At 43.8% G+C, this 24,853-nt stretch overlaps 1 protein-coding gene across 1 annotated transcript in view; it reads left to right on the top strand.

The window, feature by feature from the left end:
* The first annotated feature begins 23,711 nt into the window (after positions 1–23,711).
* Positions 23,712–24,853, top strand: part of LOC149450474 (OX-2 membrane glycoprotein-like) — a 32,415-nt gene continuing 31,273 nt past the window's right edge. Inside the window, exon 1 of the mRNA XM_089691958.1 lies at positions 23,712–23,766. Within this exon, the coding sequence (XP_089548084.1) occupies positions 23,712–23,766 (55 nt within the window). The remainder of the gene's footprint in view (positions 23,767–24,853) is intronic.

Below are 24,853 nucleotides of genomic sequence, written 5' to 3'. Positions count from 1 at the left end.
TTATGTATTATACATGGAGATCATATCCCCCCCTTATGTATTATACCTGGAGATCATATCCCCCCCTTATGTATTATACATGGAGATCATGTCCCCCCTTATGTATTATACATGGAGATCATGTCCTTCCTTATGTATTATACATGGAGATCATGTCCCCCCTTATGTATTATACAAGGAGATCACGTCCCCCCTTATGTATTATACATGGAGATCACATCCCCCCTTATGTATTATACAAGGAGATCACATCCCCCCTTATGTATTATACATGGAGATCACATCCCCCCTTATGTATTATACATGGAGATCACATCCCCCTTATGTATTATACATGGAGATCATATCCCCCCTTATGTATTATACATGGAGATCATATCCCCCCTTATGTATTATACATGGAGATCACATCCCCCTTATGTATTATACATGGAGATCACATCCCCCCTTATGTATTATACATGGAGATCATATCCCCCCTTATGTATTATACATGGAGATCATATCCCCCCTTATGTATTATACATGGAGATCATATCCCCCTTATGTATTATACATGGAGATCATATCCCCCCTTATGTATTATACATGGAGATCATATCCCCCCTTATGTATTATACATGGAGATCATATCCCCCCTTATGTATTATACATGGAGATCATATCCCCCCTTATGTATTATACATGGAGATCATATCCCCCCTTATGTATTATACATGGAGATCATATCCCCCCCTTATGTATTATACATGGAGATCATGTCCCCCCTTATGTATTATACATGGAGATCATGTCCTTCCTTATGTATTATACATGGAGATCATGTCCCCCCTTATGTATTATACAAGGAGATCACGTCCCCCCTTATGTATTATACATGGAGATCACATCCCCCCTTATGTATTATACAAGGAGATCACATCCCCCCTTATGTATTATACATGGAGATCACATCCCCCCTTATGTATTATACATGGAGATCACATCCCCCTTATGTATTATACATGGAGATCATATCCCCCTTATGTATTATACATGGAAATCATATCCCCCTTATGTATTATACATGGAGATCATATCCCCCCTTATGTATTATACATGGAGATCATATCCCCCTTATGTATTATACATGGAAATCATATCCCCCTTATGTATTATACATGGAGATCATATCCCCCCCTTATGTATTATACATGGAGATCACATCCCCCCTTATGTATTATACATGAGATCATATCCCCCCTTATGTATTATACATGGAGATCATATCCCCCCTTAATCTCCTCTTCTCAAGAGAGAATACATTCAGTTCCTCTAATCTTTCCTCATAGCTGATCTCCTCCATGCCTCTTATCAGTTTGGTTGCCCTTCTCTGCACTTTCTCCACTTCCCCAAAGCACAGTTAGGTTTTGCATACAGTTGGTTTCTAGTGAAGTTCCATTTCCTTATTTTATTATATATTTTTTACTTTTATTTTACACATATAATAATAAAAACACTAACAAATAAGGAACAATAAAATAGAAATGCACTGATGTGTACTGTGCCTATAGTTCTTTACTATTTTGTCTGTGGTACTTCTGCTTTTCATGAATAAACGCCAATTGTTCAGAAACAAAACAAAGCTTTGTATGTTCTAAAGTCATGTGGTACACCGTAGGTGCTTTTTTTTCTGTTTGTTCATTCTAAAACTTGCATCAACAAAGCCATGTGATCACCACGTCTTTTTGGCATCTTTTTTTTTTTCTGTGTACAAAAATATCAAGTAACAACAAAACACAGACAAAAAAAAATAAGGAAAAAAACAACCAAAAAGAAAAAAAATTGAAATACCTAGCCCCTGGGCTTCCAATGCTGCTACCTACTACCAAGCCATAAACAGAACACACCCTCTGTTTGCATCACGGCGTTTATGCAGGCCATGCATGGTCCAAATTCCGAATGATTTTTCGTCCCAGAATCGAAAAAGTCGTTCATTCGGTAATCTGATGGTTAGGGGCGGACTGACCATTTGGAAACTCGGGAACACTGCCTGAGGGCCCGGGGTCAGTAGGGGGCCCCATGAGATGCCCCTGGTACCTTTTTCTTAGAATTTTTTGAGTTTGGGCAAGGACACAGGGGCCCCATGATCCCCTATTGCCTGGGGGCCCCATGAGTTGTCAGTCCGCCCCTGCTGATGGTGCCATCAATGATTACGAAAATCGGCCAACCAAGTCATCATAAAGTTCACCCCATATAACAGGCGAAACTTCTGTTCCTTCCAGGTCACGGCTTATGCGCATATGCTTTTTCGGAAAAACGATTGTACAATTTGACCATCATTGAGTCGAAAATCGGTTGTTTTTCAAAAATTTTCCAATATGCCCGATCACCGAAAAGGGGGGGGGGGGGGGGGAAACACAAAAATTGGCCGGTGCCATTGACCCACTAACAAAGCGAAAATCGGGTGCGACTTGTCATGAGATTTGACAGTTCCAATTTTCATGAGAAGTCGCACCCTATTGTCTGCAATGAAACTGTTCAAATCTGTGCGACGCAATCTGTGCGAGTTGCACCGATTTTGAAAAGAGTTCCTGCACTATTTTCGGCAATTTCAGGTGCGATTTGCATAGCCGCCTGCACATGAAGTCGCACAGATGTCAGGAAAGTCGCACCTGAAATCACACTGACTATTTGCGTGGAAACTGAGCTACTTCAAGTAAAGTAGTGCAATTTCAAAGTCAAATTCAGTGTGAAAGAGGGCTTAGGGGTTGATTTACTAAGATTAGAAAGTGCAAAATCTGATGCGGCAGTGCTGCACCAGATATTGCACGCAACAGTTTTAGTAAATCAGCCCCTTACTGTCATTTTCGAGGCTCAGGCACAGCTGAAGCAGCTCTCCCCAGGAAGAGTATAAAAATAGGAACCCCGGAACATAATAATAATAAAAATAATAATAACAACAATAATAACAGCCATAATAATAATAATAACAATTACAATAATAACAACAATAATAATAATAACAGCAACAATAATAACGATGATAATAATAGTAATAACGATAACAATAATAATAACAAGAAACAACAATAATAATAATAATAACAACCATAATAATAATAATAACAACAATTACAATAATAACAACAAGAACAATAATAACAATAATAACAACAAGAACAATAATAATAATAACAAGAACAACAATAACAACCATAATAATAATAATAACAACAACAAGAACGATAATAATAACAACAATAATAATAACAACAACCATGATAATAATAATAATAACAATTACAATAATAATAACAAGAACAACAATAATAATAATAACAATAATAACAACAACAACAACAACAATAATAATAATAATAATAAAACGCACTGTTTTTGTACAAATTCCACACCGCATCATAGTCGCACCCCGTTCATATGAACCGCTGCAGGTGTGTATGTTAAATTAATGACACCCCGAAATTGGTTCACAAGATGCAATGTGATGTACAGAATTGGATCGCATGGATGTGAATACCCATGCAATCCAATTTTAGTGTGGACAAAATAAAAAAGGGTCCTGCGCTATTTCTGTGCAGATGCGGTGCAATCTGAGCCGTACAAAATGTAGGGCTCAAATTTCACCACACAGAAATCGCACGTGATTTGCACAGGAATGTGGTATGGTTCTTGTGCGAATCACATGCGATGTGCTGCACCGCAAAAGCATGTACTTAGGCTTAAGGCGCGGTTCATTCTTTTATGCATTTTGCAGGAACACAGTACATGCCATTTATCATGATTTCCTATGGATCACGTTCACATCTATGCAGTTTTTGCAGGTGCGTTTTTTGCGAAGGGTCAGGGACTTCTTCTCCCGTAGCAGTTTGCATTTTTAGTCCAATAGACTTCAATGGAACCGCATATAAAAACGCAAGTGCTGTGTTTTGCATGCTATTTTGATGCGTTTTTGGCATGTTTTGATGCATTTTTGATGCTTTTCGCGTTTTTAATCTGCCCAGTAACAAGTTGGCCAAAAAAAAAATAAAACCGCAAAATGCATCAAAAACGCATGTTCAAAAATGCAAAACGCACCGTAAAAAGCATTGCAGAAATGGTTCAAACGCAAACTGCACAGGTGTGAACCTAGCCTAAAGGTATCTTCTCAAAGTGTTCCTGTGTTTTTCTTTGTAAGTGTTCATGTACACGGAGCATTTGGAAAACTCTTCTGAACGATGGAAACTGCTGGAAAACGTAGGTTAAAAAACGTCTGTTTAGCTGCGTTTGCATACCACGTTTAGAAGCGTTTGCATTTAGAAGCATTTTTAAAACATAACCTCAGGAGACCTTCCACAATGCCCAGAATGCACTGAAAAACAGTAAAAAATTAACTATTTCAGACATTTTGAGAGGAATAGAAAGAGCAGAAGCAGAGAGAGCAGTATGTGTTGAGGTGACCGGTCTTTTCTGGTTGTATTCACTATGGATCCCATCATGAGCATAATGCGGCACGTTCTACCATTGTTTCCTTCACGCAAAACCTAGAGCTGGTGCGCTGGTGTATCGGGTCCATTTGAATACATGGAAAGCACTTTACATGCATTTCTGATGATGAAAAAAGGCTCTGGACCAGGGGCGGACTGACAACTCATGGGGCCCCTGGCAATAGGGGATCATGGGGCCCCTGTGTCCTTGCCCAAACTCAAAAAAGCCTATGAAAAGGTACCAGGGGCATCTCATGGGGCCCCCTACTGACCCTGGGCAGTGTCCAAGTTTCAAAATGGTCAGTCTGCCCCTGCTCTGGACAGCATCTGGATATGAAACAGTTAAAAAATGCTTATAAACGCAGTTAACCGAGTTTACAAGCGTTTGGCGTTTGACACGCTGAAAAAATCTACTCCTGAATGCAAGTTTGGTGCATTCAAAAAAACGACTGTAAACTCAACTGCCTGTAAACGACTGTAAACAACATAGTGTACATGGATACATAGAAAACATTAGGGAGAGTTCAGGGGCTGCTGAAAAAAACGCAGAAAAGCTCCTAAACGTGAGTTTATCAGCTGCAGTGTACATGGAGCCCTTACAAGTCAGATCCCAAGTCGCTGCAGTGTGAACTGAGCCTGAATCAACTCCATATTGTTAATTATCATAGTAAATGGTGAATTTTGGAGAACACTATGAAATGTACATCATGTATGCAATGCACGTGTTTCAATATTATGTGCAGAAGATTTAATACCGCATCGCACTGATTTTCTTTAACCCCCCTGGCGGTATTCCCGAGTGTAGCTCGGGGTAAAGTTTCAGCACCACAAGCGGTAACCCCGAGCTACACTCAGAAATACACTGCAGCGCTGCTCCGGGATCTCTTCTTCTCTTACCTTGTCCTGCGCTCCCGCGATGTCCCCCCTGCAGTGTCCCCGGCCATGTCCTCCGGCCGATGCCGGCATCTGTCTTCCGGGTTCCGTTCCCTGCGACGTATGGGGGACGTAACCGGCGGGAAATTTGAAAATTGTAAAAGTGACATTCACTAAATACACTAAAATCACATAGTATAACATTCCTGTATCAAACCATTTCACATACATTTTATCCCGAGTGCTTTGTCCGGCGCCCTGCCTGCATTTTTACTGTTCTTTCTGCCTGGAAACTGAGAAACGTCCATGGCGTCCAAAAAGCGTCCCTTTAGGTCAAAAGCGGTTTTAGATCGGCTAGAGAACAGCGATAGTAAATCAGAACCACTTGCAGAATTGAGTGATAATGATTCGTGGGGGAAATTCATCATCAGACACTGAAAACGATTCTGCGACTTTGCTCAGTGATGTGTGAACTTGGCGCTCTACTTCAGATTTCAGTGTTTTTGGTTTGATTATATTATTGAATTAAATTTATTATTATATTATTATTTTTTATGATTATTTATTAAATTATAATTTATGATTTCGTGTTTCAAATTTTATCCTACCCGGGATGTTTACTAGACTCTTGTTTGGACAGATTTCAGTGAGTTATTCCTAAAAATTACAGCCGACAATAAAAAATGACATATTTCCATGCAAAAAAATGTACCGCTTTGAGCACAGAAATATGGATATAATCAGACCGCTACGGAGGTTAATCCACAAATTAAAGTTCATGCTGTGCTCACCCTCCAAAAAAAACCCTACAATTTCCCTTTTTATTGTTTTTGATTTGTTCTAGTAAACATATTATTTCTGTAACTATTTACCAATAAGATTCCCCATCCACCAGTGACTTTGAGGACTTTCTGACACTAAACCAAAAACACCATTTATCTCTGTGTCATGCTTTGTTTACAATGACATGACTCTGACCTTGGGAGTTTTTGTAGCTTCAATCCTTTCACATCTGGTGATGGGCGTGTGCTCTATAATAACACGCATTATATTTAGGGTCTTGACTAGTGTAGAAGAGATGTGCTAGATAAGACCATAGCTAATAACCGATCCCCAACCCGACTCTCTCTATATCCCCCCTCCCCCCCAACTCTCAATATACCAATAAAGGAGACCAAACACCGTTGGAGTAAAAACTGCCTTCACTGCCTTTTATTAACAATTCAACTTCAATCACAAAAACATTCCTTAGCCACCTGCCTACCGGCACTTATACCCCCTTCCTGCCGAGGGCAATTTCCAGCTTTCAGCGCTGTCACACTTTGAATGACAATTGCGCGGTCATGCAACACTGCAACCATATGAATTTTTTATCATTTTTTTGAGACAGAGTTTTCTGTTGGTGGTATTTAATCACCTCGGGGTGTTTTATTTTTTGCTAAACAAACCAAAAACAACTGAAAATTGTGAAAAAAAATTTTTTTTTCTTAGTTTCTGATATAAAATGTTGTAAATAAGTGATTTTTCTACTTCACTGATGTGCGCTAATGAGACTGCAGTGATGGGCACTGATAGGTGGCACTGATAAGGAGGCGCTGGTAGGTGCCACTGGTGGGCATTGACAGGTATCACTGATGGGCACTGAAAGGCAGCACTCATATATGGCACTGATAGGCGGCACTGACTGGCACTGATTGGCACTGTTAGGTGGCACTGACTGGCATTGATAGGTGGCACTGATAGGTGGCACTGACTGGAATTGATAGGCAGCACTGGCGGGCACTGATAGGTGGCACTGATTGGCAGCACTGATAGGTGGCACTGATTGGCACTGTTAGGTGGCACTGATAGGCAGCACTGACGGGCACTGATAGGTGGCACTGATTGGCAGTGCTGATAGGTGGCACTGATAAGGAGACGCTGGTAGGTGCCACTGATGGGCATTGACAGGTATCACTGATGGGCACTGAAAGGCAGCACTCATATGGCACTGATAGGTGGCACTTACTGGCACTGATTGGCACTGTTAGGTGGCACTGACTGGCAGCACTGACAGGCACTGATAGGCGGCACTGATTGGCAGCACTGATGGGCACTGATAGGTGGCACTGACTGGCATTGATAGGTGGCACTGAAAGGAGCTCAGATGGGCACTGTTATGTGGCATTGATGTGCACTGGTAGGCACTGATATGTGGTATTGATGTGGCACTGATGGACACTGACAGGTGGCACTGCTGGGGCTACACAGATCTAGTGTGCTGATGATCAGTGTACATGTCCCCTCCGCGGAATGCCGATTATCGGCTCTCCTCTCCTCTGTCAGCGTGACAACTCGTGAGGAGAGGAATGCCGATAACCGGCATTTCCCTATTTACATGTGATCAGCTGTGATCGGACACAGCTGATCATATGACCAAGCCGACGTCTCGGTTATTTCCGTTGATCGGTGATCCGCTGTGTCCTAGGGACACAGCGCACCACCGATCGCCATGGTGCGCGCTCCCTGAGCTGCACATGCGCGGTTAGAGTGGGACGACGTCATATGACGTCCTATCAGATCGAGAGATCCGCCTTGCACCCGTCATTACCTTATATGGGGGGCAGGAGGCGGTTAAAACTGATGTGAATGTACAATATATATGTAAAGCGCTGTGTAAAGTGACAGCACTATATGAGTAACTGAAATAAATAAATAAACCAGAAACATACAGGAGAAGTTGTTGGTCTATGAAGGCACCAAACAACCCCGATATCCCCCTGCGGAACCTTAACCACAATATTAATACTAGGCCTCCATCCGCAACACACCGACTCAGAGACAAAACACATCATCCGCAGTGCAGAACCTCCACCTTCCAGTTAAACCTTGGTTAACCACTTCCAGTCCGGACACTTTCACCCCCTTCCTGTCAGGCCAATTTTCCGCTTTCAGTGCTATCACACTTAGAATGACAATTGCGCGGTCATGCAACACTATACCCATATGAATGTTTTTGCATTTTTTTTTGAGACAGATAAAACTTTATTTTGGTGGTATTTATTCACCACTGGGATTTTTTTTTGCTATATAAACGAAAAAGTCCAAAAATTTTGAAAAAGTGTTTTTCTTATAAAATTTTGCAAATAAATAATCTTTCTTCATGAATCTTGGCCAAAATGTATTCCGTTATCTTTTTAATAAACAAAAATAACTTAAATTAGTTTATAACCAAAAATTATAATTTTTCAAAACATTTTTTTACATTTTTATTTAATTTTTTTATATTATTATTTATGGTTTTTTTTACATACTGTCACCGTAGCAGTACAGTGTCACCATAGTGACACTGTACTACTTGTGGGGGGGGGAGGGGTGATGAAGATTTTTTTTTTTTTTTACACTGATTGCTTTTACACCCATAAAGGCCGTAAAAGCAACCATTTCTCCTCTGGTTGCTTTCTTGCAGCCATTGAGAACTACTGTGTGAGCTGTGATTGGTCACAGCTTGTCACATAGTACAAGGCTGTTGTGAATAGCCTTGTACAGGGCCGGACTGACAACTCATGGGGCCCCCGGGCAATAGGGGATCATGGAGCCCCTGTGTCCTTGCCCAAACTCAAAAAAGCCTATGAAAAAGGTACCAGGGGCATCTCATGGGGCCCCCTACTGACCCCGGACCCTCGGGCAGGACCGAGTTTCCAAATGGTCAGTCCGCCCCTGACCTTGTACCATGTGACCTCTGTGATCATTCACAGATTTCACACGTAGTAAGCAATGATGTCAGGAAGTGACATCTTGCTTACTATGCATGTGGTCACTGATTGGCCAATCAGTGATCACATGATGGGGACCTCGCACAGAGGTCCTGTACAACGATCAGTGTTCCACTGTGTACGGAGGACACAGCAGGCACCGGATCGCGATGCTGCGCACTCCCAGGGAGTGTGCACAAGCAGGGGTCGGGGAAGCCCTTTATAAACAGTCACCCGAGCCTGCACTGCTCCCATCTGGCCGTTTATGTACATGAGCCGGATGGGAAGTGGTTAACCGGAATGCACCCAGGCACACCATATCACAGATGGGTCCCAACCATTCACTTTCACTTTTTAATTTGCCGTTTCCAAAGACCAACAACCGCCCCCAAAGTCAGAACAAACCAGGAACTGCAAGACCCAAGCAACCCCAAGGAAGGGTGGGAAGGAAGTTTCCTCTTCAGCTGCAACTCCTGCACTGTATCATCCGACCCCCCACCACCACTCCCAAAAATTCAGAAGATCCCACCCTGCACTACCCATCACCAATCCGATAACTTGCATGTTTTATGACCATCCCACCTTAACCTAACCCTTTTCTGTCTTCCCCTCTTCACCTAGTCATGTCCACCCCCCACTATTCTTCACTTTCTCGCTATGGGCACCACTTTCTAGACATAATTTACAATTCTTAAACAGAAGAACATTTTGTGGGAATTGGTTTGATTTTCATGTAACATAGCAGAACGGTGGAAACATTTGCATTTTAATTTAGGAGACCTTTATTACTCTTCCAATGGTACATTGCAGCGCATACAGGAAAAAATGGTTATATAAATTGTCAGCATAATAATAAGGTGAGGTCGGGTTGGCGAGGGCCAAACTAACCCAATGTTGACTTTTTTCCAGGTTTGTGAATACCAGGGGCGGACTGACCATTCGAGAACTCGGGCACTGTCCAAGGGCCCGGGGTCAGTAGGGGGCCCCATGAAATGCCCCTGGTATCTTTTATAGACTTTTTTTTGAGTGTGGGCAAGGACACAGGGGCCCCATGATCTCCTATTGCCCGGGGGCCCCATGAGTTGTCAGTCCATCCCTGGTGAATACTACAATTTTGAATTACATTGCATTTGTTATCTCTCAGTAAACTCAAATGCCATCTAGAGATCAAACTTTTTTATTAGGACCTGGGGGTTAACCCCTTCCCCGCTGCACTATAGCAGCAATACTGCTACAAGGCGGCAAGGCTGTGCAAAATATATATATATATATATATATGTGTGTGTGTGTGATTTTGCATTTCCGGGTACGGGGCGCGCACATAGCAGAGCAATACACAGCAGCATGTTTCCCTGTTAAAACAGCACACAGTTAACCCTTTGATCACCCCCTCATGTTAACCCCTTCCTACCCAGTGTCATTAGTACAGTGTCAGTGCTTTTTATTAGCACTGATCACTGTATTAGTGTCACCGGGGATGTCAGCGACAGTTAGTCAGTTCCCCCCAGGGGCGGACTGACCATTTGAGCACTCAGGCGTTGCCCGAGAGCCCGGGGTCAGTAGGGGGCACCCATGAAATGCCCCTGGTACCTTTTTTTATAGGCTTTTTTGAGTGTGGGCAAAGACACAGGGGCCCTATGATCCCCTATTACCCGGGGGCCCCATGAGTTGTCAGTCCGCCCCTGGTTCCCCCCCAGTGTCAGAATGCCCGCCACAAACTCGCTATAAGTCGCTGATCGCCGTCATTACTAGTAGAAAAAAAAAATTCCAGTATCTATTCCGCCATTTGTAGACGCTATAACTTTAATGTAAACCAATTAATTTACACGTATTGGGATTTTTTTTAGCAAAAACATGGAGCAGAATACATTTTGGCATAAATTTATGACGAAATTTGATTTTCTAAAAATTTTTTACTGGACATGTTTAATAGCAAACAGTAAGAAATATTGGGGGGTTTTTAATCAAAATTTTCGGGCTTTTGTTGTTTATAGCACACAAAATAAAAACTGCACAGGTGATCAAATACCATCGCAAGCAAGCTCTATTTGTGGAAAAAAAGGGACATACATTTCATTTGGATGCAGCATTGTATCACCGCTCAATTGTCAGTTAAAGTAATGCAGCGCCGTATCCCAAAAAAAAGGCCTGATCAGAAAGGGGGGGGGGGGTAAATCCTCTAGAGGGCAAGTGGCAGATTTTTCATTTTTGTTTTTGTTTTGTTTTTGTTTTTTTTATCCATGAAAGGCAGATTAAAGATGCAAAATGCTTAAAAAATGCAACACGTGTGTTTTTGATGCGTTTTTCATTGCATTGCAGGCCTGGTTCACACCAATGCAGTTTGTGTTTTGTCCATTTTGCAGTGCGATTTGTATTTTTGCACGCACATTTGACACTTTTTTGATGTGAAAATGCTTAAAAAACACACTACCTGCGTGTTCTGCAGCACCTCCTTTGACGTTTATTGAACCAAAAATGTAGCATTTGAAAAAATCATAGATGTGAATGTGTCCCAATGGAAACCTTGCTAAATGGACTGTAATGCATTTCTGGAAAAAGCCCTAAAAAACGCCTTGGTGTAAACCAGGACTCAATGGGGAGGTGCGTCTTTGGTGCTTTATTCCAACTTGCCAAACATGCACCAAAAATGCATCAGGCAGAATTTTTAAGTACAACGGACCAGTATGAAAACATACGCTGAATTTAAAGGGATGCATTTTTTCTCGAGCTTTTCTTACGCCTCGTTTTTTAACGCGAAAGCGCTGCAAAAAACTGTTCGGTGTGAAAGCAGCCTATTGGTCAAAAAGCTTCTGAAAGCAAATTCATATACCTTTAAATTCATGATATTGATTAAAAAGTCAAATATAATACAATTATAGATATATAAAATATATATATTTTTTTTAAAAAACTGTCCATTTCACCAGATCATCCCACGCAGCTATCAACTTTTGTATCACCTCCCCCTTTCTTTAGATTGTAAGCTCCACAAGCAAGGCCCAACTATTCCTTCTGTACTGAAATGTATTGTAAATTGTCTCCCATTATATTGTAAAGTGCTGAGCAAACTGTTGGAGCTATATAAATCCTGTATAATAATAATAATATAAATCCTGTATAATAATAATAATAATATATAAATCCTGTATAATAATAATAATATATAAATCCTGTATAATAATAATAATAATATATAAATCCTGTATAATAATAATATATAAATCCTGTATAATAATAATAATAATATATAAATCCTGTATAATAATAATAATAATAATATATAAATCCTGTATAATAATAATATATAAATCCTGTATAATAATAATAATAATAATAACCCCTATCGGCATACTAAAACTGATCACAGATGGATCGAATCTCGGCCACTTCACCAGGGACCGGCTGAGATTCAAATTGTGCATGGGTAGGCTGATTGTACCCAAATCGATGCTATATAAATCCTGTATAATAGTAATAATAATAATAATTTCGGTTTCAGTTTTTGGCCAAATACATCCTAGATTTTCAGGTTTCTGTTTTGTTCCAAGAATTTTCCATTTGGTGCACCACTAGCTAAAGCTACTATGTACAAAATTCTGCTTCCAGAATCCTCCCAAGGTCGGGCACAAGTGATCATATCACCCCTATCCTGGATTCCCTGCACTGGTTACCCGCCAGGTTTCGCAAATACTTGAAGATCCTCTTGCGCACCTATGAGGCTCTCCATGGCTTGGCACCCTATTATCTGTCAGAACCAGGGCATACTGACCATTCGAGAACTCGGGCACTGCCCAAGGGCCCAGGGTCAGTAGGGGGCCCCATGAAATGCTCCTGGTACCTTTTATAGGCTTTTTTTGAGTGAGGGCAAGGACACAGGGGCCCCATGATCCCCTATTGCCCAGGGGCCCCATGAGTTGTCAGTCTGCCCCTGGTCTGAACTTTTATCAACTTACTCCCCCCCATAACCTCTGCTCCTCAAATTCTGGTATTTTGTGTGTCCGTTCCCCCTACTCACCTACACTCGATGGGAGGCCGGGCCTTCTCCTGCTATGTCCCAAAACTCTGGAATTCCCTCCCAAAGAGTCATCTCCTCTAAACTCATTCAAATCAAATCTAGAAACTTTTTTTTTAGACAAGCTTTCACCTAAAGTGGAGCTCCACTCAAAAGGGGAAGTTCCGCTTCAAGGACTTAGCGTTTGGAAGCGTTTTTTAACTGTTCCACACACCAAACTTGCGTTGAGTAGATTTTACTGGCGTTTTAAATGCCAAATGCTTGAAAATGCATGTAAACACAGTTAACCGCGTTTAGAAGCGTTTTTTTAACTGTTCCATGTCCAGATGCTGTCCAGAGCCTTTTTTCATCATCAGAAATGCATAAAAAGTGCTTTCCATGTATTCAAATGGACCCGGCACACCAGTGCAGTCAGTTCCAGGTTTTGCATGAAGGAAAAATGGTAGAACGCGCCGCATTATGCTCATGATGGGATCCATAGTGAATACAACCTGAAAAGACGGGTCATCTCAACACATACTGCTCTGTCTGCTTCTGCTATCTATTCCTCTCAAAATGTCTGAAATAGCAATTTTTGTTTACTGTTTTTCAGTGCATTCTGTGCATTTTGGAAGGTCTCCCGAGGGTATCGTAAAAAAACGCTTCTAAATGCAAACGGGCATAAACGCAGTATGCAAATGCAATACATTTTCCAGCAGTCAGTTTCCACCGTTCAGAAGAGTTTTCCAAACGTCCCGTGTACATGATCTCTAAGACCCAAAGTCGCATGCCATGTAAAATCCCATGTTAGTCAATGAGAGCTGTCTTAATTAGCTCTACTGAAGTCGCTGTGACTTTAGAAAAGGTTCCTGCGCTACTTCAAGGTGACTTCTATCCGACTTGTGCCCATAGACTTTATTGGAAGTTGCCTCCAAGTCGGATCCTCATCTATATTGATGTGATTTGGATTACAGGAAGATTACCCAAGCAAAGTCGCATGGCATTAAAGTTGTGCATCAAGTCAGATCAAAGTCGTACTCAAGTCACCAGCAAATCGCTAGGAAGTCGCCAGGCAAAGTCGCACTGACTTTCAGATCACAGTAGTGTGAGCTGAGCCTTAGGGTCCTTTCACACGGGGCACTGAGCAAACAGATACGCTAAACGGGTCGTGAATCTCTCCGCTGATCCCCGCTGAGTAAGAGGAGGACAGCTCGCTGTCCTCAATGGGTGGCCGGATGGAAACGGAGCACCTGAAATAATAATGCATGAGACACACATCTTTATACCCCCCCCAGAGACCCCCCTGCTCACGCCAGCCGACGCAACCCCCTCAACCTCATACATGTGCCCCTCCTCCCCATATCTATCCCCCCTCTCTCGGTTGCACTCCTGAATGCCCGTTCGGTTTGCAACAAGCTTACCGCCATCCATGACCTCTTCATCTCCCGCTCCCTCAACCTCCTAGCAGTCACCGAAACCTGGGTACAGGCCACTGACTCCACTTCCCCTGCGGTACTCACCCATGGAGGTCTCATCTGGACCCATTCGCCAAGAATGAGCGATGGCAGAGGTGGTGGTGTCGGCTTGCTCTTATCACCGCTGAGTACCTTCCAGGTCCTCCCTAACCCACCCTCTCTATAATTCCCTCCTTTGAGGCGCACTGCATCCGACTCTTCTCACCCACCCCCCTAAGGATCGCAGTGATCTACAGACCTCCTGGGTCCATACCCCACTTCCTGGACAACTTTGCCGCCTGGCTCCCCTTCTTCCTCTCCTCTGAGCTACCGACCATCATCCTCTGGGACTTCAATATCCCCATCAACGACAACAACCCGGCTACTTCCCAATTCCTCCACCTAACCTCCTAAACACCTCAAACGTCGCAGTCACGCACTTGAGAGACTGTGGCGCAAAACCAGGTCCCCTCATGCATTCTTCCTCTACAAATCTGCCTTCCTCACTTACACCTCCTCCCTCCACGCCGCCAAGCAGGCCTACTTTGTTAACCTGATCAACACCCTCTCCTCCTGCCCTCGCCGACTCTTCTCCACCTTCAACTCCCTGCTCTCTCCCCCCCTCCTCCACTTAATACCTCACTCACCGCCCACAAGGTTGCCACCCATTTCCACAACAAGATTGCCGCTATCCGTAAGGACATTGTCAACTCGCAATCTACCTCCCCACCTAGCCTCCCCACCCCCATCACCCCTTCATCTCCCCCCTCCTCTGCCCTCACAACCGCACTGCCCCCCACCTCTCCCAAGGCCCCACCCACCGTAACCCCCCTGCACTGCACTCCCTCAGCCCTGTCACTACTGAGGAAGTTGCCAAGGTCCTCTCAGAAGCCCGCCTCACTTCCTGCCCCCTGGACCCTATCCCCTCGCAACTCCTCCGGTCACCCCCCTCTTCCCTCATCCACTCCCTCACCCACATCTTCAATCTCTCCCTCTCTACTGGCGCATTCCCCTCCCCCCTAAAGCACGCGCATATCACCCCCATCCTCAAAAAGCCCTCCCTGGATCCCGCAGACCCCAACAACCTCAGACCCATCTCCCTGCTGCCAATCACCTCCAAGCTCCTTGAGCGCATAGTCTACGATCGCCTAAGCGCCCACCTTACTGACCATAACCTCCTTGACCCACTACAGTCCGGCTTCCGTCCCCTACACTCCACTGAAACTGCCCTCCTCAAAATCACTAATGACCTACTAAACGCCAAAGCCAAGGGCGACTACTCTGTCCTCCTTCTCCTGGACCTCTCCGCGGCCTTCGACACAGTTGACCACCCCCTCCTCCTTAATAAACTACTCTCCCTTGGCATCAGAGATACCGCTCTCTCCTGGTTCTCATCCTACCTATCCCGACGCTCCTTCAGCATCACCTACAATGGTGCCACCTCCCCCTCCCTCCCCCTCTCTGTTGGGGTCCCCCAAGGCTCTGCCCTTGGACCCCTTCTCTTCTCCATCTACACCTCCTCCCTGGGCACACTCATACACTCCCACGGCTTCAATTATCACCTCTACGCTGACGACACCCAAATTTACCTCTCCACCCCTCTCCTTACCCCCACTATCTCCGCCCGCATCACTCACCTCCTAAACGACATCTCAGACTGGATGTCGCTACATTTCCTCAAGCTTAACCTCTCCAAAACCGAGCTCCTCATCTTTCCCCCTGCCCAAACCCCCCCCCATCCTATCCATCATCACGAACAACACCACTATCATTCCCGCCCCGCAAGCCAAAGTCCTTGGCGTCATTCTTGACTCGAACCTCTCCTTCCAACCTCATGTCAAATCACTTACAAACACATGCAGGCTCCACCTCCGCAACATTGCCAAGATACGTACCTTCCTCACCCCAGACACCACCAAACTTCTAGTACACTCCCTCATCATCTCACGCCTTGACTACTGCAATTCTCTTCTCACCGGCCTACCCCAGTGCAGGCTCTCCCCACTCCAGACCATTCTGAACTCAGCGGCTAGACTCATCCACCTCACCACCCGCTCCATCTCTGGCATAAATGGGTATATACTCTGGCATAAATGGGTATAGACACCCTAATTTGAAAAAACAATGGCTTAAATGTAATGAGGTCCCTTTAACTAGAAATAGCAACTTGAGTCCTTACATGTTTAAAGCTCCTGATGTGATAGTATTCGTTGTCTTCTGCTAGCAATGGTGGGACCCATATAAAGTACGGTAGTGAATACTGGTACTTCAATGAAGATAACAGATAGGCTGTGGTAAAGATCTCTTTGTGCTAAGGTGTAAAGGTGTCTGCAAGTAGTGTCTCTAGAATGATGACAGAAAGAGATTGGGCATCCGCCCGCTCACCGGTCCCACGGCCTCCTAGGAACAGGGTTCTTGCACAGGCTCTTGGATGTTCACAGAGAACCACAAAGTTACTGCCTGTCAGCGTGGCAAGTATAGATGACAATTACAACCCCCTGATGAAGCTGCGTGACCTGCGGAGTAACGTGTAGGGGAGGGGCTACGACGTCACTATACATCTGTGGACGGCGAGTATACTATGTGTGCGGCGCACACAGTTATCTGCAGCTAATAGTGGCAAGGAGGATAAGAGCATTGGGAAGCAATTAAGGGATACCCACCACTCTTCACATGGTGCAACAGAATATTTAAAGTTCCATATGTGAACAAAAAGCGAACTAAGCCTGGAACAGGCTGAAAAGGAGGTGATCGCATAACCTAATCACAATAAGGAGTCACTGGGAATTGCAAGCACTTATTTTTTTTATCACTTTTTATCAGGATTTATCATGTTTTATACCAATAGAGACTTTTTTATATTATGTTTTCACTTTCACAATTGTTTTTGGATCACAATATTTTTTTGGAACTATCACTAATAAGTTGTTATCAGAGACTTCATGTTTTTTATTTTATTTTTTAATATTTTTTAATTTTGTCATTTAAATTTATTTTTCATGAATTATATATTCTGATAGTTGTATAATTACTATATTGGTAATAATTGATAACAATTAGGAGCGCAACATTTATTGAAAAATATTTTTGTGGTATGCACACTATATGAGGATGTGTTTCATGTCAGCGATCTATAATTACATTAAGTGGCTCACAAGTAATATTTAAATTTTAATGGCTGAAGACTGGTTAGTGACAGTCCCGATGCGGAGAAGCTGCTCCCAGTGTGGTAATTGGCGTCACTGCTGTACTGAACTGGTATGCAGAGTCCCGTAGTAGTAGCCAGCAATCTGTCTGATATTGATCGGTAGTTCCCCGTGTTCAGCTCTGAATCCTGCACCAAGAGAGAGAGCCAGTCCCTTGCTGGAGAATATATCTGCTCTCCCAGCAACCTTCTTGTTTCCCAGCTCTCTGGTAGTTGTAGTTCAATCAGCACTCAGAAATATAGGATGTATTGGCTATAGGACTACAGGTCCCAGCATCCTCTGCTGTCAGAAGAACTGGATCCACTCTGCTCACAGAAAGTGAAGTAGCAGTCCCAGTACTGGGCACTAGGGGAGAAATGGATTGACCCTGGTGTCATCTGTAAATGTCCCTGAAAGGCATAATGATATAGCCGACACCTGGCTACATATAAAATGTGGTTTAACCGCTTCCCACCCGCAATGTACTGCAGCAGAGCGGCAGCTACAGGCAAAGTGACATACCTGTACGTCGTTCTGGCTGTATTAACAAAGGGGAGCGCGCAGCTCTCCCCCCTCGCAACTGCTGTTTCCAGCGGACACAACAGAATGTAGATCCCGGTGAACGGGACCCGGTGATCATGTGATCGCTATCCGAAACTGTGATAGGTAGGTGCGGAAGTGATATGAGGACATATGCCCTTTGAAAGCCTGGAGGTGGTCATTGGATTTTGGGGGCCTGTATGTACCTAGGCTGCCAAAAAGTCTCTCACATGTGGTATCCCCATACTCGGGAGAAGTAGCAGGATGTGTTTTGAGGTGTCATTCCACATATACCCATGACCTGCATGAGCAACATATCATTAAAGTGACAACTATGTGTAAGAAAAAAAAACTGTCATATTAAAAAAAAAATTGTGGCAAAAAATAAAATGTTCCATGGACTCAACGTGCTTCTGCAAAATCCTTGGGGTGCCTGTTTTCCAAAAAGGGGTCATTGGGGGGGGGGGGGGGGTTGTACTGCCCTGGCATTTTAGCACCTCAAGAAATGTGATGGACAGTCAGAAAGTAAAAGCTAAGTAAATCCCAATATATACACCATAGTTTGTAGACGCTATAACTTTAACACAAACCAATTAATAAACACGTAAATAAATGAACGCATTTTAGCCTAAATATATGACTAACTTTGAGTTTATTCGATATTTTTTATAACCAAAAGTGAAAAATATTGTTTTTTTTTTTTAAATGTGCAGTCTTTTTTTGTTTATAGTGCAAAAATTAAAATATCAAATACCACCAATAGAAAGCTCTATTTGTGTGAAAAAAGAACGTACATTTTGTTGGGTACAGCATTGCATGACCACGTAATTACCAGTTGAAATTTTGCCTAACAGCAAAAAATGGCCTGATCAGGAAGGGGGGGGGGGGGGGTAAATCCTCAGGAGGACAAGTGGTTAAATAAAAGCTGACTGAAAATAAAATAATCGGTAAGCTGCAAAATATTACGTTTTTGATTTTGGGTTTAATACCACTTTAAGCATTACTAAACTTGCTACTCCCCACCAAAGGGAGGTTTTTTTTTTTGAAAGAATTTTTGCTTAATGCAGGCCATAGACGGGTTTAAAAAAACAAAAAAACAAAAATTGGTCGTTCAATAGGCCGACGTTACCACTAACGGTAAAGAAAAATCAGCCAATTTTCATCCCGTCTACGGCCGGCATTTAATTACTTCTGTCCCTGCAGAGAGCTCCACTATTATATTTGACATGAAAAAGTCTTGCGGTTGCAACAATGTATCTATTTGTATCCATTTTGGATACAGATGGTTTTATTTGGATACAAATAGATACATTGTTGCAACCGCAATACTTTTACTAGTAATGGTTGCTGATCGCCGCCATTACTAGTATAAAAAAAAATTAAAAACATTCTGGTATATAAACCGCCATTTGTAGACGCTATAAATTTCATTTAAACCAGTTAATTTACACTTATTCGGATTTTGTCTGTTTACCAAAGACATGTAGCGGAAATCATTTTAGCCTAAATTTATGAAGAAACTAAATTTTTTTACATTTTTTTCACTGGATATGTTTTATAGCAAAAAGTCAAAAATATAGTTTTTTTTTCTTTCAAAATAGTTTTTTTTTATTTAGTGCAAAAAATATATGCCTGCCACAGTCCCACGATAAGTCGCTGATCGCCGCCATTACTAGTATAAAATTTTTCTTTAAAACATTCCAGTATATAAACCGCCATTTGCAGACGCTATAACGTTCATTTAAACCAGTAAAGTTACACTTATTAGGATTTTTTTTTTTTTTACCAAAGACATGTAGCAGAAAACATTTTAGTCTAAATTTATGAAGAAATTTTATTTTTAAAAGTTTTTTAATTGGATATGTTTTATAGCAAAAAGTCAAAAATATAGTTTTATTTCAAAATTGTAGGGCTTTTTTGTATATAGCACAAAAAATAAAAAATGCAGAGGTAATAAAATATGACCAAAAGAAAGCTCTATTTGTGGGGGGAAAAAAATGACATAAATTTAATGTATGTACAGTGTGACTGCGCAATTGTCAGTTACAGCACAGTGCCGTATCGCAAAAAAAGGATCTGGTCATAAAGTGGGGTTAAATCTTCTGGAGGGCAAGTGGTTAGCAAAGCTCACTGAATGTTAAAAACCAGTAATGGCCATTTTCTATGCTAATAGGTAAGGAATTGTCAAATGGTATGGAGCGCTGGCCATTGTCCTGGGGACACACACCAATGAAGGCCATAGACGGGTTGCAAATCGGCTGATTTTTGAGCCGGAAAAAAAAAATTGTCCGATTTTCGCACCGTTAGTGGGTTAACCACTTGCCGCCCAGCCACCGCATATAAACGGTGGCAGGGCGGCACTCGTAGGCAAAAGCATGTTTTAGCATGTTTTAAAACGGCTGCCTTCAAAACAGGTAGGGGACAGTATCAGTGACATGGGGGGGCTGGGGACAGTATCAGTGACATGGGGGGCTAAGGACAGTGTCAGTGACATGGGGGGCTGGGGGCAGTATCAGTGACATGGGGGGGGGACGGTGTCAGTGACATGGGGGGGACAATGTCAGTGACCTTGAGGGGGGCAGTATCAGTGACATGGGGGGGGGGGGAGCACAGAGTGTCAAGAATTTGGCGGGACCTGCTGACAAACAGACTGCAGTGAATGACGGCAGGGGTTTGGGGGGGCGCACTCCAAACCTGGAAATACACTGCGCCGTACAGGTACATCGCTGGTCCGCACAGGCGGTCATTAAGCGGTCAGTGCTCCCCGAACCCGCCTGGGACCGAACCCAGTTATTTTTTGCCCATCACTAGCAATTGATACAGCCATGGAATTTCTATAACTTTCATAGTTCAGAGAGGGGTTTGAAGAGTTGGGGGGGGGGGGTCAGGTAGACTGTCCGGTAGGCAGTACATCACCCCATGATTTTTAATGGGCCTGAACAACGGAAGGAGTTGGGGGGAGAGTCACAGTGAATTTACATTTCCAGTTTCCGTGACACTGCAGGGACTTTCCGACATGACAGAAGCAGACAGTATATGAATGAACGTGTATTTCCTCCATCACCACTCAGCTGTGAACATGAGCCGACTCCTTCTCCTCCTCCTCTCTCTCTGCTGTTCAGCGTACAGTACGTATTGCACTATAGATGCACACTCCATGCAGTCTCTGTATTTAGTGACAGCTAGGCAGCTACGCAATGCATATTTCTGCTGATCCCTAAGGGCCGGTTCACACTATAGAAACGCAGTCCAGATGCATTCCGGATGCGTTTCTGCATACACATATCTGAGGCGTTTTTTAAGCATTCCAGTTAATTTTTCCCCCTCCCTTTTTCTTTCATGTAAATAGGGACAAGTGCGTTTTTGGTGCGTTCGGTGTGGTTTTTATGCGTTTTCCCGCGTTCCACTACAGTTTTGTGCAGAAAAAATGCAGCCTGTTCAGCTTTTTATTCTTCAACCGGAACGCACTGAAACTGCAAGCACTGATGTGAACAATGACATCGACCACCATATCACCTAATTTCTGTGCGTTTTGGATGCAGAAAAAAAGCAACTGAAATGCATGTAGTGTGAACTGGTCCTAAAGGGAACTTATCATCAGAGACACACAAAGCCTGCTTACATCTCCTCAATACGGTAGGTGCTCAGCTGTCACACTGACTTTCTTGCCAAATGAAGTTACTAGTGATGCCTGATTTTTCCTGATCCAGGCCAGTGACTTGGAATTGAAAGCAGTGACAGCCAGGCGACTAGAATGTTCAGGAGTCTGCAATGATATCTCTTGTATGTTTTCCAAGGTTTGCTTTATCATCATTGGATTTGTCATATGGATTTGCCTTTGATTTTTTTTTTTGTCCTTTGTGTGGAATATACAGAGCCAGATACTGAACTAAAGGTATCAAAAGAGGATGGACAATGAATGTGGTGGCGAGATTTTGGGGGAGGGTGTTGCCGTTGAATTCATTCATTGTTAGACGGTAGTAGAAAGTGCTCTGTGTCCCTCTACAACCACCGAGCAGGAATAAAGTGATATTAAATCCGAAATCACACTTAATATATTGAAGCTTACCAATTCTTTGGTGTGATGGCTGCATTAGTTTTCTTGTTGAGGCTTTCTTTCATTTATGTTCAATTGGTAATCTGCCCAGTAAGCCTGTTGTTTTTTTATAGAACAAGCTCTTCTACAAATGCACGCACTATGCACAGGCTGCAGTATTCAGGGGTGCTCTATGCACAGGCTGAAGAGTTCAGGGATGCGATATGCACAGGCAGCAGAGCTCAGGGGTTCGCTACGTACAGGGTGTAGAGTTCAGGGGTGCACTACGCACAGGCAGCAGAGCTCAGGGGTTCGCTACGTACAGGGTGCAGAGTTCAGGGGTTCGCTACGTACAGGGTGCAGAGTTCAGGGGTGCGCTACGCACAGGATGCAGAGTTCAGGGGTGCGCTACGCACAGGATGCAGAGTTCAGGGGTGCGCTACGCACAGGATGCAGAGTTCAGGGGTGCGCTACGCACAGGATGCAGAGTTCAGGGGTGCGCTACGCACAGGATGCAGAGTTCAGGGGTGCGCTACGCACAGGATGCTGAGTTCAGGGGTGCGCTACGCACAGGATGCAGAGTTCAGGGGTGCGCTATGCACAGGATGCAGAGTTCAGGGGTGCGCTACGCACAGGATGCAGAGTTCAGGGGTGCGCTATGCACAGGATGCAGAGTTCAAAGGTATCAAGAGGATAGACAATGAATGTGGTGGCAAGATTTTGGGGGAGGGTGTTGTCGTTAAATTCATTCATTGTTAGACGGTAGTAGAACGTGCTCTGTGTCCCCCTACAACCACCGAGCAGGAATAAAGTGATATTAAATCCGAAATCACACTTAATATATTGAAGTTTACCAATTCTTTGGTGTGATGACTGCATTAGTTTTCTTATTTAGGCTTTCTTTCCTTTAATGTTCACTTGGTAATCTGGCCAGTAAGCCTGTTGTTTTTTTTTATAGAACAAGCTCTTCTACAAAATGTAGCAGTTAGACTGTTGAGACAAACCATTTACCATTGACAGGGGTGCTTCCAATAATCATCTTTTATTTATTTATGGAAAACCTTTATCCCAAAAGGTACAAAACTGTTTGCTGTCTGCTTATAAAGTGTTAGATGGAGCTCAGCTTCAATTTGTTAGTGTAACTGTATTTAAATGTGCTAGTCAGGGCTTTTTTTTTTTTTGTCAGAGAATACTGTCTGTGCAGGAGCTCATCCCCTACCTGCGGGTGAGAGTTGCAGTGTGGTTTATTCTTTTATTTGTATCCTCTTATCATCTTATCAATAAGAGGATCTTAAAAGTGCATTATTAAAGCAGGGATTACACAATTCAGGAGTGTGCTGTGCACAGGGTGCAGAGGTCAGGGCTGCACTACAGATACAACCCAGAGTTCAGGGGTGCCCTGTGTATAGGGTTCCACGTTCAGGGGTGATCTATGCACAGGGTGCAGAGTTCAGGGGTGTGCTACGTACGTGATGAAGAGTTCAGAGGTGAGCTACACACAGGCTGCAGAGTTCAGGGATGCGATACACACAGGCTGCAGAGCTCAGGGGTTCGCTACTTACAGGGTGCAGAGTTCAGTGGTGCACTAGGCACCGGATGCAGAGTTCAGGCGTGGGCTACGCACAAAGTGCAGTGTTCAGGGGTGCACTATGCACAGGCTGCAGCGTTCAGGGGCGCTCTATGCACAGGCTGCAGCGTTCAGGGGCGCTCTATGCACAGGCTGCAGAGTTCAGGGGTGCACTATGTACAGGGTGCAGAGTTCAGGAATGCGATATACGCACAGGATTCAGAGCTCAGGGGTTCGATATGTACAGGTGCAGAGTTCAGGTGTGTGCTACGCACAGTGTATAGTGCTGAGGGGTGAGCTATGCACAGGCTGCAGAGTTCAGGGGTGCACTATGCACAGGCTGCAGAGTTCAGGGGTGCACTATGCACAGGCTGCAGAGTTCAGGGGTGCACTATGCACAGGCTGCAGAGTTCAGGGGTGCACTATGCACAGGCTGCAGAGTTCAGGGGTGCACTATGCACAGGCTGCAGAGTTCAGGGATGCGATATACGCACAGGCTTCAGAGCTCAGGGGTTCGATATGTACAGGTGCAGAGTTCAGTGGTGCACTACGCACCAGGTGCAGAGTTCAGGTGTGTGCTACGCACAGTGTATAGTGCTCAGGGGTGAGCTATGCACAGGCTGCAGCATTCAGGGGTGAGCTATGCACAGGCTGCAGCATTCAGGGGTGAGCTATGCACAGGCTGCAGCATTCAGGGGTGAGCTATGCACAGGCTGCAGAGTTCAGGGGTGCGCTATGCACAGGCTGCAGAGTTCAGGGGTGCGCTATGCACAGGATGCAGAGTTCAGGGGTGCGATATATGCACACGCTTCAGAGCTCAGGGATTCGATAGGTACAGGGTGAAGAGCTCAGGGGTGCACTACGCACCAGGTGCAGAGTTTAGGCGCGTGCTACGCACAGAGTGCAGTGCTCAGGGATGCTCTATGCAAAGGCTGCAGCGTTCAGGGGTGCTCTATGCATAGGCTGCAAATGTCAGGGATGTGATACACACAGGCCGCAGAGCTCAG

The sequence above is a fragment of the Staurois parvus genome, unplaced genomic scaffold, assembly GCF_062004578.1.
Source record: "Staurois parvus isolate SC_StPar_1 unplaced genomic scaffold, SC_StPar_1.0 ptg000574l, whole genome shotgun sequence".
NCBI classification, from domain to species: Eukaryota; Metazoa; Chordata; class Amphibia; order Anura; family Ranidae; genus Staurois; species Staurois parvus.
The sequence above is the reverse complement of the archived record's forward strand: the minus strand, read 5'-3'. Positions and strand labels throughout refer to the sequence as shown.